At 35.0% G+C, this 23,281-nt stretch overlaps 1 protein-coding gene across 5 annotated transcripts; it reads left to right on the top strand.

The window, feature by feature from the left end:
- The first annotated feature begins 214 nt into the window (after window positions 1–214).
- LOC128867862 (longitudinals lacking protein-like) lies at window positions 215–23,051 on the top strand. 5 transcript variants are annotated; one of them, XM_054109424.1, is made up of 4 exons: window positions 215–628; window positions 16,970–17,801; window positions 20,719–20,805; window positions 20,873–23,051. In XM_054109424.1, exons 2-4 carry the CDS (start codon window positions 17,700–17,702, stop codon window positions 21,065–21,067), a joined length of 384 nt encoding a protein of 127 aa, XP_053965399.1. In that variant the 5' UTR covers window positions 215–628; window positions 16,970–17,699; the 3' UTR covers window positions 21,068–23,051. The 5 variants fall into 5 exon arrangements, with proteins under 5 accessions (XP_053965399.1, XP_053965402.1, XP_053965401.1 ...); XM_054109427.1 differs by lacking the exon at window positions 215–628 and adding an exon at window positions 687–708; XM_054109426.1 differs by lacking the exon at window positions 215–628 and adding an exon at window positions 742–762.
- The last annotated feature ends 230 nt before the right edge of the window (window positions 23,052–23,281 follow it).

The following is a 23,281-nucleotide window of genomic DNA, read 5'->3' as shown; positions in this document are numbered from 1 at the left end:
TTAGAGATAATTGACATTAAGTATGTACAACTTGGTCACAGTGTGTTTAAATTGAAATTTGGTATTCCTGTAGGAGATATGAAGGAATTGTCATCCTAAGAGTTCAATGTGCATGTAAAACACTTGTTAAAGATGTGTTGCAAAGAAATGCATCTCTGTCAAACTGTTCTCAGTGTGAATGCGTTGTAAAACAAAAATCGAAAGGAAAGAAGATTGACTTTCATTTTGTTTTTCTCGCTGAAACTGAAATGATTAGAAGGCAGTCGGTGACGGAGTCGAATATTATTTTTGATCGGTTGCATTGAAAAGTTGGGAAAAAAAGCGAAATTTTTGTAAACCTCGTTGTGAAACTATAACGTGTAATAAATAATCCGAAGAAAGATTTACAAAGAAGCAATAAGATTTGCTTCGTTAAAAAAGGAAACGAATAAGTAGAAGTTAAAAGTGAAAGAGGAAAAGAAAGAAATAGATAGCCGAAGCAAATTTTGGAGAAAAGTTAACGGAAGAAGAAGAAATTGTGCGGTGTGCATTTCAGTGCTAACGGCGTGAAAGGCGAAAGAAAAAGCAAGCCAGCTAGCATTAGAGAAAGGAGCAGAGCAGCGTGTGCTTAGTAAGAAATATTGAAAAGGTAAGCTTAGGAAACGGCTGTGCGGTGAAAGCAAAAATGCATGACGAAATGTTCATGTACAGATGCATAGATGAAATTTGGTGAGAAACAAAGGAAAGATAAAAATGTGAATATTTAAAGAATATTGCTTTAAGGTTTGTGCAATTAACACTATTTCCGTGATTTTGTTCGAAAATTTAGGGGGGAAAGAGCAATGCATTTGTTTTTTTATGCAACGTCGTAAAACTAGTGGGTGATAGCGACGTCCATATTGATGATGCAGTGGGAAATTGCGAAAGAAGTTTTCTTGTGAACAGGAAAATGAAGTAGAGTGCACCCGTTAAATATGTGTTGTCATGTGTGTGTGTTTTGACTTCGAATGTGTGTGTTTGTGTTAATAAAGCGAAGACGTTGCCGCTGATCGACAGTGGATTTGCTGAAGAAAAAGCAAAAGGCAAGAAATTGAGAGAGAGAAAGAGCAGCATAGCCGGAGCCGCAGCCAGACAATTGCGAAGCGAAGAAGCATTAAGCAAGAAAAGAAGTGAAGTGAGCGTGGTGTAGAAGAAAAAACGAAAAATGAGTCCAAGGCGACCTAAAAAACAATTTCTATGAAAAAGTGGTTTTTCTAGAAATGTAAGTTGGGCTTTTATTGTTCGGTTGTTGCTACTAAACTACCGTGCTGCTGTGACTATTTGTCGTTGTATGTTTTGTTATTCGTGTTATTGCCAGCCGCCGTCTTATGACCATGCTTCAAGCCGTTGGCTGGTTGGTTAGCTGGGACGGCTTGTATTATGGGTTGTGCAAGTGCAATAGTAGGTAATTTCAATAGGGTAATGTATGCAGTTGTCGAAGGTGTCGGCGTACAAGAAGTGAATTACACAATTTTGCTTTTCATTTGCATTTTATTTTTTTTTACAAAATATTAAATTTTTGCTTTATAAACAAAAAGAAGATGAAAGAACATTTAATTTTACCATATTTATTTGCCTTCGTGTAACTTGCCACTGCAGAATATAAGTTAGTATGATACATACGTATTACATACATATGTATGTATGGATGAATACAAAAAGTATTTCGTAAATACCCAACGTTAAGCTACAATAGCATCACTGGTCTAGTGGAGAATTATAACCTTCTGAACAATGGCTTACCAACAAAATAATTGTTATTTAAAAAAAAAAAAAAAAAACACATCTCATTTTTAGAAAGTTTGGAAATTATAAATTCCCTATGTACTCGTATGTACATATGTATATCTATACATATGTATACATATGTATATCTATACATATATATACATATGTAATATATGTATATGCTTTAATCGTGGTAATAGACTGACATAATAAGCTATATAGTAGTGATATAAAAGATCTTGTATCGGAAGGATTGGCAAATCCAAACTGATTCTGCCTAGCAAATAAAACTGCATTTTATACCATCTCTGGTTTTTGTAGTTATTGGCCTATAAAACTAGCAGTTTCAATAGGATGTTACCAAAGGGGAAGCGGTGTTAGATGAGAGTGTTTAAAGGGACATGTAAATGGGTAGTTAGTGTTGTGCGGCGTACCTTCGGTCTTCTATTGTCGGACATACATATGTATGTTGGGTATCAAGGCCGATTCTCTGAAAATATCTGGAACGAAATTTTGTGAGATTAACGCAGGTTGTTCTTGTTTTGTTTGTTGCAGCAGCATAATCACTTCCCACAATTGTATGTGGAATGCGGCTGTAGTACTATTAGGACATAAGTCTGGGTTACGTCTTGATGTTGTTTCACAAATGGAGGGACCTACAGTTTTAAGTCGACTCCAATCGGCAGATATTTTTACATTCGGAGGTATGCCATTGCCTGGCGACGGGCGACCGCAGTTAGAAAAAAAGTTTACAGTTAGCAGCCACCGAACTGGTTACTGAGTTAAATATGGTCCTTGGCAGAAATCATATGATAACGGGAAGCATCCCGTCGCAGTCCTGAGCGTAGTATTTCAGCACGTCCGATGCGTATAACTAATTTTAGATCAACAGATGGGCGCTAAAATGTCTCCGATATTGTATATTATTTTATAACATATTTTTTAACGAACTGTGAGCAGTAAATACCAGGTGTCATCGTAGAATAATTGCGAAACTTTACTGCGTTTTCAGATTTTGTTGTTTGCATCGATTTTTTTAATTCATTTATTTTCGATTTTGCTACAATACGCAATATTTACTTATACTTACGATTTTAAAATGTCGAATATCTTTTTCACTTCCCTTTTTCACCCACCTTTTATGTTTAAAAAAAGTGCTAGATTTTTTAATGAATGATTAAAGTAGTTGCAGTAATTCCTAACATGTAGCGATGAAAATAAGAGAATATCACGTTGACTGTACCATAAATAATGTGCAGATACTTACAAATCATTCCCATGACAGTCGGTTCTATGTCGCCAGAAGGGTTCGGATTTATATCCGGCCTAGGACTTTGACTCGAGCAGCATTCCCCTAACATATATAGGAAATGTTTATGCTGCTACAACAACAACAAACCGAATAGCAACTAATTTTTATGTACCGAAAACACATTATTCGTCGGATGCTACGTCTTGAAATAGAAGATTTTAACTACATTTTATCGCTCATCAACGATGGCAACGTATTACGAGGATCGATATTTGGCCTAAAATGGGGAAATGAACATTGGTGTTTGAAAACGTTGTATAGTTTTACAATATCTTTTCACTGATGATAAATAGCACTTTTGAATTCATTTGAATCAATTTTAGTAGCACTTTGTACAATTGTGTCTCCAGGCCGTTTTTTAAATTGTGTTGAATTGACACCTTTTTTACCATAAGTTGATGAAGCAAAATCTCTTGCAGTATTTAGAGGGGCTAATTAAAGACGCCGTCGCTAGTGTTAATGGTGGGAGAGTGAAAATTAGTATATTAATTCTTTCAATTCTTTCTTCATCAAAACTTCAAACTCTGGCTAAAAATTCGAGTTGATTTTTAATAACTGACAGCGTTGCTAGGGAAATAAATGATCAAAATCGCAGAGAATTTAGAGCAATTTCAAACTTACTCTTTATTTAACCAAAATTTGGAGGGCAATAAAACTGTGTACCCAAATTTTTTTTTGATATTCTAAATAAAAAGTTCGAAATTTTGACCAAAATTTGTCTTGTAGAAATTTTGAACTTCTTTTTTCTAAAAAAATGCATGAAAGAAAGGTACTCAAATCTGGCCAAAAAATTGCGTTTCTAATTTCCTGCCTGCATGTGTATGTATACGATGGTACATTAGTTCTTTTATACCATATACAACAAAGATACTTGGATTACACATAATATGTAGCTTTTTTGCTTTATTTTTAGCATTAGCCAAGCTTGCGCTTGCTACAAGCATTTAATAGGATATTTAATTTAGCGGAAACGTTTTTTACATTACCTAACATAAGATTAAGATTCGATTTCTAGAGTCAACGTCTACAACAAAAGGCCTGATCCTTCTAAAACAAATGTAGGTAAAATTTATGTTTTTTCCTCCGCGAAATATGTATGATTGTAAAGGGTGATTTTTTAAGAGGTATAGGAAAGTTTTTCAAAAAAAACGCACGTAAAATTCAGAAAAATGCATGCAATTTTTATTTAAATCGATAGTACAGTCCATATAATTTAATGTTTGAAGATTATTTCATGCAAATGTTGACCGCGACTGCGCTTCAAATGGTCCATCCGGCATACTCTTTCCAATGTTTCGGCCGGTATCTCACATATAAATGCTTTAATGTCTTCCAATGCGTTATTTGAAGCAGGCTTGTCTGAATAGATATGAGCTTTCACATAGCCCCACAACAAATAATCTGAAGGCGTTATATCGCAGGATATGGGTGGCCAATTGACGGGTCCCGAACGTGAAATAAAATGTTCAGAACTCGCCTCTCAACAAGTCCATTGTTACGCGTGCTGTGTGGCATGTGACACCGTCTTGCTGAAACCACATGTCATGCAAGTCAAGCTCTTACATTTTGGGCAAAAAAAGAGGTGGATATCATTTCACGGTAGAGCTCACCATTCACAGTTACGTTACGATTCGCAGCATCTATGAAGAAGTATGGTCCAATGATACCTCCAGCCCATAAACCGCACCAAACTGTGACCTTTTCTGGATACATTGGTAGCTCTTGCAATTCTTCTGGCTGATCTTCACTCCAAAATCGACAATTCTGCTTATTTACGTACCCATTGATCAAAAAATGAGCTTTCGTCGCTGAACACAATTTTTCGATAAAAAAGTGGATCTTCGGTCAACTTTCCAAGAGCCCATTCACCAAAATTCTGCGTTGCGGTAGGTCGTCCGGCTTCAATTCTGGCACCAGTTGTATTTTGAAAGGCGTCACACCTAAATCCTTTCGCAAAATTTTCCACGTTGCTGAGTAACAGAGGCCCAATTGCTGCGAACGGCGACAAATCGATAATTGATGTCCAATAATGTAAATTTGGTTATAAATTTAGTCAGAATAGCTCGAAAAGCCGCTTCAGTGGGTCGATTAAACTGACCATAAAATGGAAGAAGCGCGCGATAAACTTTCTTAACCCTTTCGCGATATTGTTGCCATATGGCAACAGTAAACTTTAAAAGGCCGTCAACACTCTCTTGTAAAAAATATCAACATTTTTGTTACATATTTTCAAAAATTGAAGTTTAATGGTTAAACAGAAATAAAATAAATAATAACCGCCCATTATATATCGGTAATACAACATTTTTAAAGAAAGCCTTCTGGCATATAGCACTTCACTCTGAAATTTGTATTTTGCATTTTTAGATTTTTGAAGCATTTTGGGCAAATGTTTTCAACAAGTTTTGAATAAAGTATATAGAAAAATGTTCAATCTGTCATTTGGCATATAAATATTTTTTCGCTCGCAGCTTTAAAAGCTGTGCTAATTTTTAAAACTAAGCTTGTTGCCATATGGCAACAAATTTCTCGTAAGGTGTTAACTTGCATTAGATTGCAGAAGAAGTTTATTTGCGATTGAAACGAATACAAAACATTTGTTGCCATATGGCAACATTAAAAAAAAAGCACCTAACAAAAAAAAAAAATATTTTTTTTATTGTTAGTGGTCCTAAAATAAATACTCAGACAAAAATTTGGATTTTTTGGATGGCGCAATAAAAAGATGTAGCGAAAGGGTTAACAGAACACGCATTTTTATAATAAAATTCAATGATTTGCAAGCGTTGTTCGTTTGTAAGACGATTCATGGTTAAATTATAGACCAAACTGAAGATGTTTGACAGTGAAATAAAACACGAAACATGCGTCAGCTGTTTAAACCAATTGTTTAAAAAGATAATAGCTAAAAAATCACCCGTTATATCACAGTGAGCAAATCGGAAGTTGTGGTTTCGCTTGGAAGATATGTAGCTGACAACCGAAAATAGCAATACTTTATAATAAGACAACAACAATAATAGAAGCACTTCTATTTCTTTTGCCTACTTTGCGATTTGAACACCTATGTGGTTCCCGCCAAATGACGAAGTGTTGCAAAACCAGCGGTGGTTGTGAAGCAATTCAGATCAGCGTCATCAGCTAATACAAAGTATGAGCTTCTCTTCCATGCGTTTGCTTTTGTCATTTAAACCACTGCAGTGCAATTCCAACTTCCATGCCAGTTACTGTTCGCTCTTTTATATGAATGCGAGAAGTCGAGAGACTTAGCAGTCTGCCGCTGCTAGGCTTTTAAAAAATTTTTGTTATTACAACAACACGCACATTATTGTTATTATCTGGCCTATAGTTGTTGTTAGCTTCCTTAGCATTCGTTACTAAGCTGAATATAGCAACTTTTAACCAGCAACAATAACAATAGTTGTGTAGAAAAGTAATGGGTAGTCAAAAACGTAAGTGGAGCTCTTTTGTCGCTGCAAATGAAGTAATGTTGCGAAAGAACTACGAGTGACGGATAACAACTCTCGAATCAAGTAACCAACAAATAAACAATTGCCTACCATGTATGCACATGTAGCGCTCAGTTGCGATGAAAGTGTTGTGCGTGTGTCCGATCGTTCCCATGTGTTTTCTATCAGTGTTGCCACAGAAACACTTTTCCAATTAAAATTATGTAAAGTCGATAGTACTCGAGATTTCTACTAATAATCGCTTATTAACAAAAATTAAAATTAGTTAAAATAAAATTGACTCCCGAAATATTGTATATGCATGCATGCACGATGAATTCCTGTTTCAACTTAAATATGAACTCGTTGTTCATGCGAAAATGAAAACTTTTACATTATTGAAATGAGCACCCAACATAAATTGTAAAACACAAATTCAAATGAGTATCTGGGCACGAGGTCAAATGATAAAAAATATACTATTGATGAGATCAAGTCAAGATACTCTTCATACTCATATCGGGTGTTTTTGTTTTAAGAGCTTGAGAACTTAAAATGATAATATAAAACATAAATATTGTTGGTATAAATTTTGTTTTATTTGGTAGATAATTTTATGGCATTTATTTCTTGAATATGAAATACTTAACATGTCCATTGCGGCGAGGAGTTACATAGTTACATGGTTTATTCGATTATTCCAATTTTTGTCTACTGTTTCCAATAAATCTGATAATAAATCTAAATTTGCCCAACCAGCGAAAATGCGACTCAAACGATGCTCATTTAGCTTCAATGCAGGAGCTGTATTTTATAGGCACGTACCCCAAGATCCTTTCATACGATTTTCCACGAAGTCTAAGGGCTAAGGCCAAAAAGTTGAGAACGACGACGTGTCGATTTCGGCGTGTTCTTCAGTACTAGGTAGGTTCAAATCTCCGTGAAACACCAAAACTAAGAACAAATTTCTCTAATAGCGGGTGCCCCTCGGCAGACAATGGCAAACCTGTGAGTGTATTTCTGCCATGAAAAAGTTCCTCATAAAAAACTATCTGCCGTTCGGAGTCGGCTTAAAACTATAGGTTCCTCCATTTGTGAAACAACATCAAGAGGCCTGCCACAAATAGGCGGAGGAGCCCGACCAAACACCTAACAGATGATTTATTTATTTAAGCCAAGTCCGAAAGGCAAATGGTTTTTATGAGGAGCTTTTTCATGGCAGAAATGTACTAATAATATTTAAATAAGAAAGTTCCATATCTCTAAAAATCACTCATTAGAAAGTCAATTTTGAATAATCCAAATAAAACTTAATTCGAATGTCATCAACTTGAGGGAAATGTGCTTTTAAGAAAATCAAAAACCTAAAAAGTTGGCAATCTTTACAACTCATTATTTATGCTGGATTTGCGCTCTTATCCAAATTTTCAACTCAGCAGGCAACAGAGACGATTACAAAACAAAAACAAACTGCTGTGGTTGCACAATAAAATTAAAAAGAGCATTGAAAAATAGTATAAAGCTAAAATTAGCACATTTTGACTTCTTTTCGACTCTCTTTCTCCCAACTTTTTTATTTTTTCACATTCACACGTTACATATGTATGTATGTATACGAGTATATTGAAAACTGCAAATATGCGCAGGCGTATGAGCGGAGTGGAAACAGCAGTTGAGCGGTTGTTAGAGTCAATATAAATGCTAAAGTTGGAGGGCGATATTTACTATAGTGTGGCGGGTCTTCATTGCAAACCCTTTTCGTTTACACAATTGTCTATATATGTATGCATAACCACATTAAACGTTTTGTATATACATATGCACTTATTTCGTTGCTACTTATAAACCGAATACCGGGAGTGACAGCGTCAAATTGTACAAGTAAAGGTGCGTCATGGCAGTAGTCTCACAAATTGTTTATTGATAATGATAACGCTAATTCTGAATAAACGCACAACGGAGGACGTATGCAGTTTTTGAGTTGAAAAATGTGTTTACGAAGAACATAACTTAGTCCGAAATATAATGCCAATGGCATCTCACCTATGTTCGAACGCAAGGATTCACCAAGTTGGCAAATTTTAACTTGCTGAATCTTTGGCAACTGCATATCCATGTGTTGGATGTTCTCAGCTATAACTGAGATAATATACTTGCCAACTCCGTTTATTTATTAATTCTTAGTATTTGATTCTGTGTCTAACTGCTTATATGTATTTTAGCGCCCATTCAGATTTCAATGTTATTTAACTATATAATTTTCTTCTCATGGTTTCCATGGCTAGTGGAATATTTGGGTTTTAATACATTCACACTTGTTTTAGTCATGACATAGGATATTCACTTGCACATATACAACTGTATTCACAATAATCTCAATTTTAAAATTTTTTACAGAATTTCAGTCAGAATTATTAGAAAAACTCTTATATAGTTGGTTGTTTGGCTGAGCTTCTCCTCCAATTTATGGTGTGTGTCTTGATGTTTTTCCACAAATAGTGGTACCTACTGTTTTATGTCGCCTCCGAACGGTAGATGGGTTTTTATGCGGAACTTTTTTTTTGCTTGTTGTTATTGTTGTTGTAGCAGAATAAACATTCCCCATACTTACATACGGGGAATGCTGCTGGAGTGACAGTCCTTGGCCGGATATCGATTCGGGTCTTTTCGGTAACGTAGAACCGACTGCCGTGGAAACGGCATTTTTTTGCTAGTTGTTGTTGCTGTAGCAGTTTGTCACATTATTTTTTTTAGACGTTTTTTAGGCGTATTTTACTTTAAATTTTTTACGTTAAGCGAAGAATAATCCGAAATGTTCCATTGCTTCTGTTCAATCGGCTAGATTCGGGTTGCTTCGTACCTTGGCCATCTAATTGAATATTTCACCATTCATCCTTTTTTATACCAAGTATATTCTGGCAGCTAGGGTTCTTTAACTATTTTTCTTTCACTACCTCCAATTTTAGTTCAATATTCATCCTTTTTTACGTACTATACAATATTACTTATAATGTACATATGTATTCTGCTTATTCAGGGAATTGGACGATTCTTAGGGATTAATATTAATTGTGGATTTAATGTAAATGTGTACAAAATATGGTAATTGACAAGGTCAAGAAAAAGACTGTCAATTAAAGTATTTATTCAGAAGTGAGTTTGGACTGGGACCGTGCGCAATTTCACTACTTCCGCGCTAATAAGGAGAAAGTGTGATTTACTGCAGGGTAATCGTATACGTACATGGCATGAGCCAATGTTTTGGTCTACCGTAGCTGAATCAGTTGTTGTATGAATGCTGACTCTCTGTATGTGGATGATGCAGTGCAGCGTCATGCAGTGGGACAGCGCAGAAATTGCCTTGAAAAGTGAAAGGTGTTTTTTTCGCTTGGCTAGTTCGTCGTTCGCTCACTCTTTACTGTCAATTGCATGAGGTTGCTGTTGCCTCTTTTTTGTTTGCTATTTTTTCTCCTTTTACTTTTAATGCTTTCATGCATGCACACATATTATGTGTATAGAGCGTTTACATACCTACATATGCAGTCTAACATGTGGCATTTGTGCTTCGCTTATGCCTGCATTTAAGTTTTGTGGGGGCTTCCAGCCGAATCATCGTATGAAGCAATATTTTCTTGTATCTCGATTGTACATTTATACAGTTTCGGTCAACTAAGTAGTAACAACTTCACTTGTGCTAGTTACTGTTAAATTTTAAAAATAATTAGTAAATTTTTTCATACAAATCTATTTAGAGAAAAAATGTTTAAGTAAATGTCAAAGTTTTCTGTTAACACCCGTTATGATGTGTGATGTGCTAATTTTTGTCATTAAGTCGGGGGCGTAAAACTAGCAAGGACCGGCCAAGGACTGTCATTTTAACAGCATTCCCCGAATATGTATGGGGAATGTTTATGCTGCTACAACTATTTCCGTTCCCACGGCAGTCAGTTCTACACGACTGGAACGACCCGGATTTATATACGGCCAACCCTTCAGCAGCATTCCTCGTATATGTATGGGAAATGTTTGTACTGTTACAACAACAACAACAAGTAGCAAAAGAAAACTTTTTAAAATACTACAAACTTTGGTGGCAAAAATCAATAATCAAACTGTGGTTGTGAAAAGGCGTTAAAAATAAATTATTTGACGAGAGTACAAGTGCCATAGTAGAATAAATTTAATTAATCGCTATCATGAGGAATCTAACGGTGAAGTTGTGAAATTTCAACATGTCTCAAAAAGAGGGGGTTGCAACGTTGTACAATGATTTAACAGAAATAAAATGATCAAAAGCATGCGTTCAGAGTAAATTCATGTTCGTTATTTTGTAAAAATCGTTAACTCACCATTTTTCAATATTGTTAATTGCCGTTTAGAAGAATATTGTGCCCACTAGTTACGGCAGGCCCATGCCCAACATACACACTTCGCACCACGAATCACTGAGGCAGTGACGTGGCTTGAAGACGGGCATATATTATATGTGTGTATATTACGAAAATTAAGCTTCAGCAGCAATATATTGCTATATTGAATACCATAATGCTCCCTTATTGTGTTCCTTGGATCATTCAACAGGAGAACAATCCAATATTTGCCACACGTTCAATAAAACGGTAGCTGGGAAAATATACCGTAACATTGCTAGACTAGTCTTCATCTACTCTTGGCTTGACGGGTATCTCTGGGAGCATTTAATAAGAAAAGTTAAAATATCAAAGTATCGAATTCCCCGAGAATCTGTATAAAATTGATAGGCATGCTAGAATCAAAGTTTGAGCAGATGCTAACTTTAATAGTAAATAACGATTAATCAAATTTAATTATATAAAGGAAGTTATTTATTTAATGGAAAAAATATTTAGTACAAAGTTAAAATGAGTATGTTTATAAACTAAATAGAATATAAATAACAATTAACTTGTTACTGTAACATAACAGTTATAAAGTGAGCTGGCATATTTGCAGTGAATATTTAGAGTTGTTAATAACACAAGTGGCAATATCGCTGTATGGCTAATTAGTTGACCGGAGCTGTATGCTTGTGTGGTGTTGGCGCAATGACGATTTCTCTATCTGTACGCTCGTTGTCTTTTGACATTTTCTTTTAAAATTCCAAACAAATCTCATATTTACATATTATTGTATGCACAGTATTTTCTCTTCACCTTTGGGCTCACATTTTTGGTATTCTCGGCTATATTTCCCACTGTTTTGACTTCAGTAAAATTACCTGTTTCATGTTTAAGTGATGCTACCCCACATATTTTATAAATATATTGGTATATGCGCCACACATGCGCTTTTTGCTGTGGAAGTGTGACAAAAGCAACTAGCGGCTATGTTGTGTTGTCGATCTTAAGATCTGCTGTGGACTCTCATTACTAAATATGCATTTTGCTCAAATTGACTAAGAAAATCTAGAGGGTGGATGGCGGTAGCAAATGTATGCGAGCTGCTTTGTTTTTCCTATCTTTTCAAACGTGCATCGCAAAAGCAGGTGCTCAAAAATCTATGCGGCCGCGTCACAAAAATCGTCATGCTTTTAGTGCTGAATAATTTAATATATTTTTTAGTGTTATACGATATTTAAAAAAGGTCGGTAAATGATGAGTAAAATGCCGGCTAACCGAAATTAGTGGTCATCTCAGTTCCGTATTACCGTTGAATAGTTTTAAAAAACAGGATTCCGCGGAAAAAACCTCCACTATTTCATAAACATAAATATGAAATTTATATTAAAATGAGTAAAATAATGAAATACAATATTAAAAACGGAAGTTCCTTTGGAAACAAACTTTAGCAACGAGATTTCCTTTAGAAAGTCGACTGTTTACTACTTATTAATTTTAAGGTCAGAGGAATACATTTCAAATAAATAGGTATTTTTAAGGAATCATTGGAAAAGAACCATGAAAAGCAAGTCGACACCCATCATCTCTTTGTCGACTATAAAGCTGCGTTCGATAGCCCGATAAGGGATTGCCTGTACGCCACCATGTCTGAGTTCGGTATAGCAGTGAAGCTCATACTTTGCAGAACGACGTTGAGCAACACAACCAGCTCCGTCAAGGTAGGAAATAACCTCTCCGAGCTATTCAGTACCGTTCGAGTTTCAGACAAGGCGATCCACTGTCATGCATCCTCTTCAACTTCGTAATGGAAGGGGTGCTCCGGAAAGCAGGTGTTCTTCGTAATGGCACTATTTTCTACAAATGTGTTCAGCGCCTTGCGTACGCCGATGCCATTGACATTTTCGGCCGCTGTAAGCGAGATGTCACCACAGCGTTTTCTGCCATCGAAAAGGAATCATCACGAGTGGGTCTGGCGGTGAACGAGGGTAAAACGTAGTATCTGCTGTCTACAACGCGGAACACACGGCGTGCAGGAACGCACGTCATTGCGGACAACTACACCTTCGAAGTTTCGCCAAAATTTATTTATCTTGGCACCGCCGTTAACATCAACAACGATATCAGCCTGGAGATCAAACGGAGAATCACTCTTGCTAATCGGTGTTACTATGGGCTAAGTAAGCAAATGAGTAGTCGAGCCCTCTCTCGCATGACCAAACTGACACTTTACAAGATGCTCATCATACCCGTGTAGCGTGGCGCAGAGGCATGAGCGATGCAGCCGCTCTTGGGGTGTTCGAGAGAAAAGTTCTTCGTAAGATCTTCGGTCCTGTGCGCGTTGGCGAAGACTACCGTTCAAGAATGAACCACGAGCTGTATGAGCTCTACGCCGACATTGACGTAGTTCAACGCATCGCCATCCAACGCCTGCGTTGGCTAGGGCATGTCGTGCGTATGGATGAAGAAGCTCCAGCAAAGAAGGTGTTCGAGGGCGAAGTCCAAGGGAGCCGACGCAGAGGAAGACCATTGCTCCGGTGGAAAGACGAGGTGGAGGAAACCCTATGCTCGCTTGGTGTTCAGAATAGGAGAAGGCGGCCGTAACTCGGTAACGGGTTGTTATGGCCACCTAAGTAAGTAAGTAAGGAATCATTGTAAGCAAAAGTCGAATGTATCTTTTAATGCTCCCAAATTAACGTAAGTTCTGCAAAGTTGATTTCAAGTGGATTGGCGCTCAAAATGCGCACAATTTCGACTTAAACTGCGCTGCTGTAACATTGTCACTGAGTCAATCAAAAACAACAATCAAACGCAGTTTGATCAAAGATTTTTAGACAGTTTTTTTGATTAGGACTAGGACTGTACGTGCGAAGGGCATCATCATGGAGACAAATAAGACAAAACCTTTATTACATTGGGAATTGTGATAAAACGTGCTTTGAAGTATTAAAGTACGGAGCTCCTGATGAACTTAAACTCTTGCTTGGTGGATTGTATTGAATATCACCCAGAAGGACACTGTTGTAGTAGTTTACAAAGATCCTCTTCGAGAGTGAGAGGGGTGCTAGATGAGTGGACTTAGGCGGCTATATAAAGGTGTGATTATTGTCATGCGGGGTACCTTTACATGCCGGATATATGAGGAGTATTTCGGGGTCAATTCTGGATATGTAGGAACGTAACTGTGTCAAACTATGAATGGATCAACGTTTTTTGCCGATTTTTTGATTAAAAGTATTCTGCTGAATTGGTGATTTGCCGATGAGAAAAGCTTGAACCGGTATCCTGACATTCAATCTTTATGTTGAAAAATTAAATAAAAAATAATATTAATATAATAATTTATAAGTCTTCTTTATTTAGAAACTCTACATGTATTATTAAAATTTTATAAGTTACTATAACAAAATAATAAAAAAATTTACCTAAATTTCTATTAAAGACCTCTTTAAGGCTAGAGGTTACTGCCCTGACTTTCTTTATACACAAGATGCGGGTTCCAATCTCAGAGCACACACACCCTTTATAAATTCCTTAACTTACCATTCGCTAACTATCACCCTAACTAGATTAAGGCACACCTCACAATTTTTTTTTAAAGTGATTGAATATTATAAATCTTACAATCATTTACGAATTCTTTTAGGTACTAAAGAATCCACGAGGTGATTGAATTTTGGTATTATGACTCATGTCCTAAATGCAGATTGCATATCAACTTTCTTAAGTATTGCGATCCCATATGTGACATCACTTGCTGAGGCAGTTTGACCCCTAATGCAAAAATATCATTTATATCATTTTTTTAGACATTATAAATATTTTGTTTTTAATTTTGTACTGTCATAATCGAAGTAAACTTGGTCACTAGTCCATATAACGCACCCATACACGAGGATCTTAGTTGTGTAAGGTATAATACCACTTATTGTACACTTTTGAAATCTTGTCAAATCGATAATAATAATCGATTAAAATTCGCATATACACCTAAGTTTACCCACTGGTATAGTTTTCTAAAAATTTTTTGTAGCATGTCTTTTTCATTTGCTTATGGGAATCTAATTGAACGGCGACCTATTTAATTATTGTTCTCTGCTTGCAGTGTGCATTTTTTGCAAACAAAATATAAATTCACATCCATACACACACATACACCCAATGAAAACAGTTACGGACTGTGATATCCGGAAACACAAAAACTATGATTTTTACAATTTTATTTTTTGTTTAATGCAATGTAAACTTAAGCCTTAAGCCTAACAGTTAATTTTTTAAATTTTATCTAATTTAATAGTTTTTTATTCCGTTCAATGGGCTCTTTTTGATCTACGCGGGCGGCTGCCGTAGCCGAATGGGTTGGTGCGTGATTACCATTCGGAGGTCCACAGAGAGGTCGTTGGTTCGAATCTCGGTGAAAGCAAAATTAATAAAACATTTTTCTAATAGCGGTCGCCCTCGGCAGGCAATGGCAAACCTCCGAGTGTATTTCTGCCATGAAAAAGCTCCTCATAAAAATATCTGCCGTTCGGAGTCGGCTTGAAACTGTAGGTCCCTCCATTTGTGGAACAACATCAAGAGGCACACCACAAATAGGAGGAGGAGCTCGGCCAAACACCTAACAGAAGTGTAAGCGCCAATTATTTATTTATTTTTTTTCTCTATCTAACTTGGGGCTATCTCTTCATTCACGGCTGTGTGTGCGAGAGCAGAAGCAAAATGGTTCTTTGGGAGAGTCTAGCATTTTTTTTTTAATTCTCTTTGCTATTTGTGACTTTATCGCCGACTATGGGTATTTGAACATCTCTATGTATGTTCGATCTTTGAAGTACCATTACTACTGATATCGATGCTAGTAGGACAGGTAGTGCTCCAAAGTCAAAAAATGGTTGGCACACTCGAAAAATCAAAGTTCTCAGTGCTATAAATGTTCTTCCAATGAAAGTATAAAAAAATAGAAAATGGTATTTTCTAAATGTATTTATTTATTATCTTTTGTGTCTGACCCAAATAAATTGAATTTTGATGCAATTCTTAAAACGTATGAATAAGTAGAAAGCAAGAGTGAAATTAACGCGAGCTTACCGTTACGACGCCAAAAACATGTTCAGATACGTAATAAATAAATACATTTAGAAAATACCGTTTTCAATTTTTTTTAAACTTTCATTAGAAAAAAAGTTATAGCCCTGAGAACTTTGATTTTTCGAGTGTGCCAATACTTTTTTGACTTACTGTATATAATGACGTGTATTTTCCAAGTAACGTGTATTTCCAACTATATACAAAGTGGAATGTTTACACCTTCAATACAACAGCTGGACATGTATTTGTGTTGATTGTAAATGTCACATGTAAACTTATGCACTTCATGAATCGATCTTCTCCAAAACTGATCCCTTTCGTGCTCTCACGGTTTTCGAAACAAATTAATTACAGATTTGTTGAATCTAGCTTTTGCACTTATAACCTGTGTCCTCGATGTTTCCTTCCGTGGGTTGAAAATATTGTTCTCGCCGTTTCGGCCATTTCCGCTAAACTCAACATATCTTAGCTTTCGTAACACTTTCAAAACGATTTGTTATCAAAAATAATTAATACTGGTATATACACTTTTTTTCTGCTGAAGTCAGCACCTGCCCGGATTTCTATGGACGCAACTGTACATATATGAGATTAAGTGTCCAAAGAGCATACTCATACAGTCAAAAAATAATAATTACAAACGAGTACTTTGAGTGTAGTGCGGAATGCAGCTTTTTCCTGAACTAAAAGTGGATTTCCTTGAGCGAAAAATTTTGTACTATACTGATTTTCGTCATGAGTATTCTTTTTTACATACTTGTGCATTTCAAATTTTGTTAATGGCTGCCAGGAATTCTAAGAGAATTCTCTTTTTTGCTGGAGTCTACAGTCTATACTTGAACTTGTTTGGTTAAATATTACATCGATTCTTAAGACATTTTCATTACCCATCTCTGGCTTAGAAAATTTACTTTTAATATCTTTTCGTTTTTTCCAATTAGGTTTTTATTTAGCAAAGGAACTTTACATTCTTTAAAATTAAATATGTATATTAATTTGTTTTTTCTTTTTTCTCTTTACAGAATTTCCCAACGTATCCACGGAACCGCACACAACAACCGTAAAATATATGTGGCGGAAACGCTCTCGTGAGTTGAATAACTGATCGTAACTGTGCCCCTAGAGTACAACTAGAAGCCAAATAGAAAAGCCGACGAGAGAGCAAATTGTGTTTTGTACCGATTATTGCAAATTCTCTTCACTCGAAGTGAAAGACAAATAAAAAAAATATTAACGCTGAAAACATCAACAGCCCTATTGTCGATCAGCGACATTGCGATACACAAACAACTAAATGAAACGCGAGTTAAATTGAATGCAAAATAGAATCGGCAGCAACAGCAACAGCAGCAGCAAGACGGACGCAGTAACAGCAATAACAAAAGTGCCGATAGAGTGTAGTTTGCATGGTTTTTTCGGAGCACCCAAGAGTGTGAAGTTGTGTGTATTGGAGTAAAGAACTGCGTGATTTTTTTAACGTTTCTTGTTGTCGTCTCTTGACCCATTTTGGAGTATTTCAAAGCAATTGCAGCTTTTGGAATAAAAACAAACCGAATTAAAAAGCAAAAATAAGAATTTCAATAAATAGCAAAACACTGCTGAGCAGACCTTTAGAAACTGTAATAATTGTGGATTCTGATTTACCGTTTTTTTAAAAGCCAATAACCGCTGAAGAGCTATTCATCAAAGAGCGTCATATTGCTACTAATTTAAACTTTCCAGAAGCGAGTTTGTGTTAAAAAGGCCGCTTTAATGATGTCGTCCGATCAACAGTTTTTCCTAAAATGGAACGATTTCCAAACGAATATGGTGACCTCGTTCCGGCACTTGAGGGACGAGAAGAGCTTTACAGATGTAAGTAGAATAGCCATAATAGCTTAATTACTGTTACATTTACCACACTAAGTTAAACGTTAGGATATTAATTACAGGGTAGGGCAATTATCTTTATTTGTGGACTAATTTTATTGAATGATTGGAAAAAACCAAATTCGAAATATCACTACTTTCGGTAAAACGAACTAATTCTTTGGCTCTTTGCGGTCGCAACTTTTTCTTAAGGCGGTGTCAGATCATGCACGTGTTTGACCTTGTATGGTTTCAGTCTGTTGTCCCTTTTTCTAAATTCCTTTTAAAGTTAATGTTGCTGTTTTTAACAACAATTTAATACTATTTATTCTGCGTTTGGTAGCGATACTTATACCTAAAAGGCTACGCGTTTTGGAATGTACGTGGACAACTTCAAGACTGTGCACGTCGTTTCGCTCTAGTAAATTCATCTTACGTCTTGAATCTTTAGATTTTTAGCGGCGCTCTCATATATGTACTTGTATGTGCATTACATATTTTCGGCATTGTGAAACCTGATTCGGGGAGGGATCTTTTTAAGTTTGTTACCCGTCATGTTGAATTCAACTAAGAAACTGTTTGAGTAGAAAAACTCCATAAATGCGCAAAATGGCAGTATAATCATAAGACTTACAGCTAACTGTAAAATAGCTATAATTCGGAAAATAATATAGAAAAATGCCGAAAGTTTAGCAAACTTAGAGCTGTCGCGGCCTTTAGTGAAATGTGATTGATCGCGTGGGAGCATATTGCCGCTCATAATTGAAATAATTTTTTGTTTTTGCAATAGAGAGTTATCTCAACTTTAGGTAGTAGTCTGTAAATTACTCGGTTTTTGAGGCCATGTTTGGGACATTTTTTGGAAAGAAAAATAAAATCCAATCGGTTTGATTTTCTGATATGTTATTAAAGGTATCAGAAGGTGTACAAAAAAAATTCTTTTTTTTTTTTAATGTTTTGATACTATTTTTGTACACTGCAGCAAAAGCAAAAAAAAGAGGTACAGTGGTTGGCCGGCGTGATTTCGTCACTTGTGGTCATCTGAAACAGAAAAAACAAATTGCTTATTAATCAGTATGCTTGTCGTTCTCGCGGGTAGTAAGATCAAATGATTTTGACAAAAAATAACAAAATGGCGGTCTTTGTAAGAAAATTGCCTTTTTTTAAAGTGGAAATCGGACTAAAAAATGGAAAGTTAGGGACGAAATAAATTAAATCTACTACTCGCCAGAACTATTGATGTGTAGAAAAACATATCTAAATTTCAGCTCAATCCGTTAGATAGAAAATTTATTTTCACGACGGCCATCCGGAAAAACGTTGTTTTGAGAAAAACGCGTTTAAAGTTTTAGCAATTGAGCCGCGCAAGTACAAGCCGCTCTCATGTATGTGCTATAATTTCGAATTTCGGTTTAAAATTTGTAAAGTATATTACCAATATATCGCACTTTCAAAATATGTAAAAAACCGAAACTCGAAATTTTCAAAATAAATTACCAGACTACTACCTTAAATTTTGTTATAAGGACAGAATGAAATATACACCACACGAAAAAGAAACATTTCTTCAAATTTTGCAGATTTGGAAAAATTTAGGTTAACATTCTTCAATCTTGAACTTTTCGCGAGTCGCAAAAATGGGCATAGCTCGAACACACCTACGGTTAAAAATGGTATTTGCTATTAATATGGACTGGTTAGGTGATACAAAGTTACTCTTTTGTTTAAGATATCTTTTGCAGTATAAAAAATTGCCCAAGATCGTTTCTTTTTTAATTTCCACCTTTCGTTCAATCTGTTAAATGTCCACCTCTCTCATACCTCGTCTTCACATCGGAAACCACTCATTTCTCTGATTGTTGGCCGCTCTTTCGGTGATATTTTTTCCAGAGTGGTTTACCGTGTTATTGGTTGCGTAGCAAAAACTTCAAGAATATTACCTTGGTTGAATTTGTTATAAAAAAATTACGAATATTTTGCTTTGCGCTGTGCCATTGAGACATGAGTTTCTCTTTACGTTTCTTTTTTACACATTGCTTTCGTGAACGTTTCGCCATCTAGTGGTTATTGCTAATTTTTTTAGGTTGCATTGTATTTCGCGAGTTATATATATTTTTTTGTTTTCAAAGCTAGAAGCGTGTGTATGGCGGATTTACTTGAAAATATTATATATTAAAATAAACACAAATATGTAAATATCCGTACATGTTTATACCTATTTACAACGTTGATGGTTACTTTGCTTTCTTTAATGTTGGTCTAAAAACATTTTCCCCTTGATATCAAATGAATAATTCTGCAATTAGCAAAGAAATTAATGGTTTTATTATTTCGGTTCAAAATTCGCCGTCAAAGAGATGTGGTACAACACAACACGTGTTTGTTTTCAAATTGAAGAGCCATTGGCATGCGCTGGAGGTACGAGTATATGTAGATTTTACTTCTGAATGAGTTGCTTGTGACACTGGTGGTAACAAATGCTTCTATTTATAATATATTACAAGACAATTTCCAATAAAAATGATAATAAAAAACAGGAATATTCTTGGAATTATTTTTTTTTTGTATAATCTGGTAGATAATTTCATGGCATCAGTACTACTACAGAAAACTGACTGCTGCTAAATACTCATTGAGCAGTTGAGGACCTGTTGGTGTATAAGCGTTTTCACAACTAATTTTAGCGAATGCAGTTGAAGTAAAAGTTATTGGGCTGATACCTATATGTAGGTCTGAGTCTTCTTTGTAACAATCCTTATAATGAAGAACGTTGTGGATTCTATAGCAAGTTAAAGTTCTACTTGTCCAGAATATGGTGCCATAATTTCTTTAAAAAACGTTCTTAAAGACTTGCCATTTCAATTTTTGTATCGACCTATTGTACTGATATATAAATATAATGTGTGTGTTCATTTAATTTTAGGTGACACTTGCCTGCGAGGGACAAACTTGCAAAGCGCACAAAATGGTTCTATCCGCATGCAGCCCGTATTTCAAAGCACTTTTAGAGGTATACAAGTCATTCATGTAAACAAATGTATCCATAAAAAATCAATCTTTTTTTATACCATTTCAAGGAAAACCCTTCGAAGCACCCCATCATTATCTTGAAAGATGTCTCGTACATACATCTGCAAGCTATATTGGAATTCATGTACGCCGGCGAAGTGAATGTATCGCAAGAGCAACTGCCGGCCTTTTTGAAAACTGCTGACCGCCTCAAAGTGAAAGGTCTGGCAGAAACCCCTAGTTCCATAAAACGGGAAGGTTGATGGTGGTAAATAATTTTAATAAAATATGTATACATACGACTATATAATACAACAATAAAAACAAAATACGCCTACAACTATTAATAAGCAATGAATATAAATTTAATTGAACGTAAATAAAAGCAGATACAATTCTAATTTAAATGCGTAAAGTTATTCGTAATTGCTAATTGATAATTTAGTAAACTGCTAAAGATACAAAAATAATACTACTTATAGCAATGCAAAAACAAAAAAAAAAAAGATTGACTCAAAAAGAGAATGCACAGCGTATTAGTGTATGTATGTATTAAAATTTGTTTAATTTAATTGATATTTTGTACGCTTTCGGTGATTTTGAACTAAATTTCTGAAGAAAATTAAAAATTCGTAAGTTTTATTTGAATTGTTTTAAACCTCAGAGCAATCAATGCATGGTTAGCGTTGTAGATCATAAACATGGACTAATCAATAAATTTTATTTGCCACGATCGCTTCAATAATCTCCTTTGAAATTCACTTAAATATATGTATATTACTCATAACATGTCATCAGCAAACCTAAAATATTGTTCCGCAAAATGGCTAATTTATATATCTTTAATTTGCACAATTAACGCGAGCAAATTTATCTAAAGAAAAGAAGAAAACGCACTATATGCCACAAGTTGGAAAGTATAAAGAGTTTTGTAGTGTATAATGTAACTAATGATAAAAATATAATTATAAATAATACTGTAGAATGCTAAATGAATTTGACAATGTGTAAAAAGGCGAATGAAAGGGTTAAGCAAAAACACTATGAATGGGATTGTACCTCCTGTTTAGATATAATAAGCTACCATTTTAGAGTTGCAATTATTCGTACATTTATACCACATACAATAATACATATAGACAAGAAGCGAGCGCAAGTTACAAAACAATTCAAGCTCATGGCAGAGAAGTCAAACTAATACTTTTCAGTTAACTATTAGGAAAATTAATAATTTTGTATTTGTTTTAATTTTACATTTAAAAATTTGCAAAAATAACAAGCAGTCTAATCACCGATGACCTTAGAAATTGGTAGATATTATAAAAAATTCCTATAATTTAACTCGATGTATTTATGGTATTTAAAATGAAACATCCAATCATATTTGCGCACTTTTGACAATGACACTTGTATTTTTAGCATCAATATTCCTACAAGTTGGATTAAAATACAAACTGTTTCCATTAAAGCATATGATATATTGAATTAAAAACAAATACTGTCGAAGTTGTTTTGTAAAAAGTCCATAAATATAAAATTTCAACAAAAAATTATAGTGCCGTATTGGATTTAATGAGGAGGGGCGCAATAATTTTCCAAAAACTCATTCACTCTACTTACGGCACATTTGATAGGGAAGTACTAAGCAAACAACTAAAACCGTTTCTCTCCTGGTATTTGCTGATGCAAAAACATTGCAAGTTAAATAGTCAAAATATATACAGGTTATTTATTTTGACACTCATAGTACTATGGTAAATATTTTCTTCTCCATGCATACAAAATCTCTGAAAGAAGGGGTTACTTGTTTTACAGTAACAAATTTAAAATTCTCAACTAATTTCAAACTCATTACTACCTAAAGTGCTAAGGCGGCTCTTCCACACAATAAAATCCATGCCAAAATAATGTTTAATCTCAACAAAAGCCGAAAACACAGAAATGACCCAATCGCTATTGTAACATATTAGTCTTATTATTTAAATATTATTTACTTGATAATTTTGTGTTCAGTGATTTATGTTTGCGTTCAATCTGGTTTAGCGAGGCATAATTTACCTTTATCACAATAGCAAATAAGCATTTTTTATTTAAAATATAACGGATTTATTCATTAGAGATGTGCATTATGACGGATGTAGCGAACTTATTTCCACCTAATAAAAATGATTTGCCGCATAGAAAAACAGAAGGAAATACCAAACATGATCGCTATTGACTTTAAAATTAATTACTGTTAATGCGGAATGTTTTAAAACCACATTTATTTAAGTTTATATTAAAATGAAAAATCGCGCGATAGAAAACAAAATTTTAACTTTATATAATACTTGAATAATATAATTGTATGAAAAATATATAATATAATATATGTGAAATATAGTTTTAAAATGACAGAAATAAATGAAAACGCCGGAAACTTTCAAGTGTTAATTTTTTACTACGAAGTGTTATTTAATTGAGGTTAAGGCGATTCA

Source organism: Anastrepha ludens, chromosome 6 (assembly GCF_028408465.1).
Source record: "Anastrepha ludens isolate Willacy chromosome 6, idAnaLude1.1, whole genome shotgun sequence".
Taxonomy (NCBI): Eukaryota; Metazoa; Arthropoda; class Insecta; order Diptera; family Tephritidae; genus Anastrepha; species Anastrepha ludens.
Note: the sequence above shows the minus strand (reverse complement) of the source record. Positions and strands in the feature narration are given on the sequence as shown.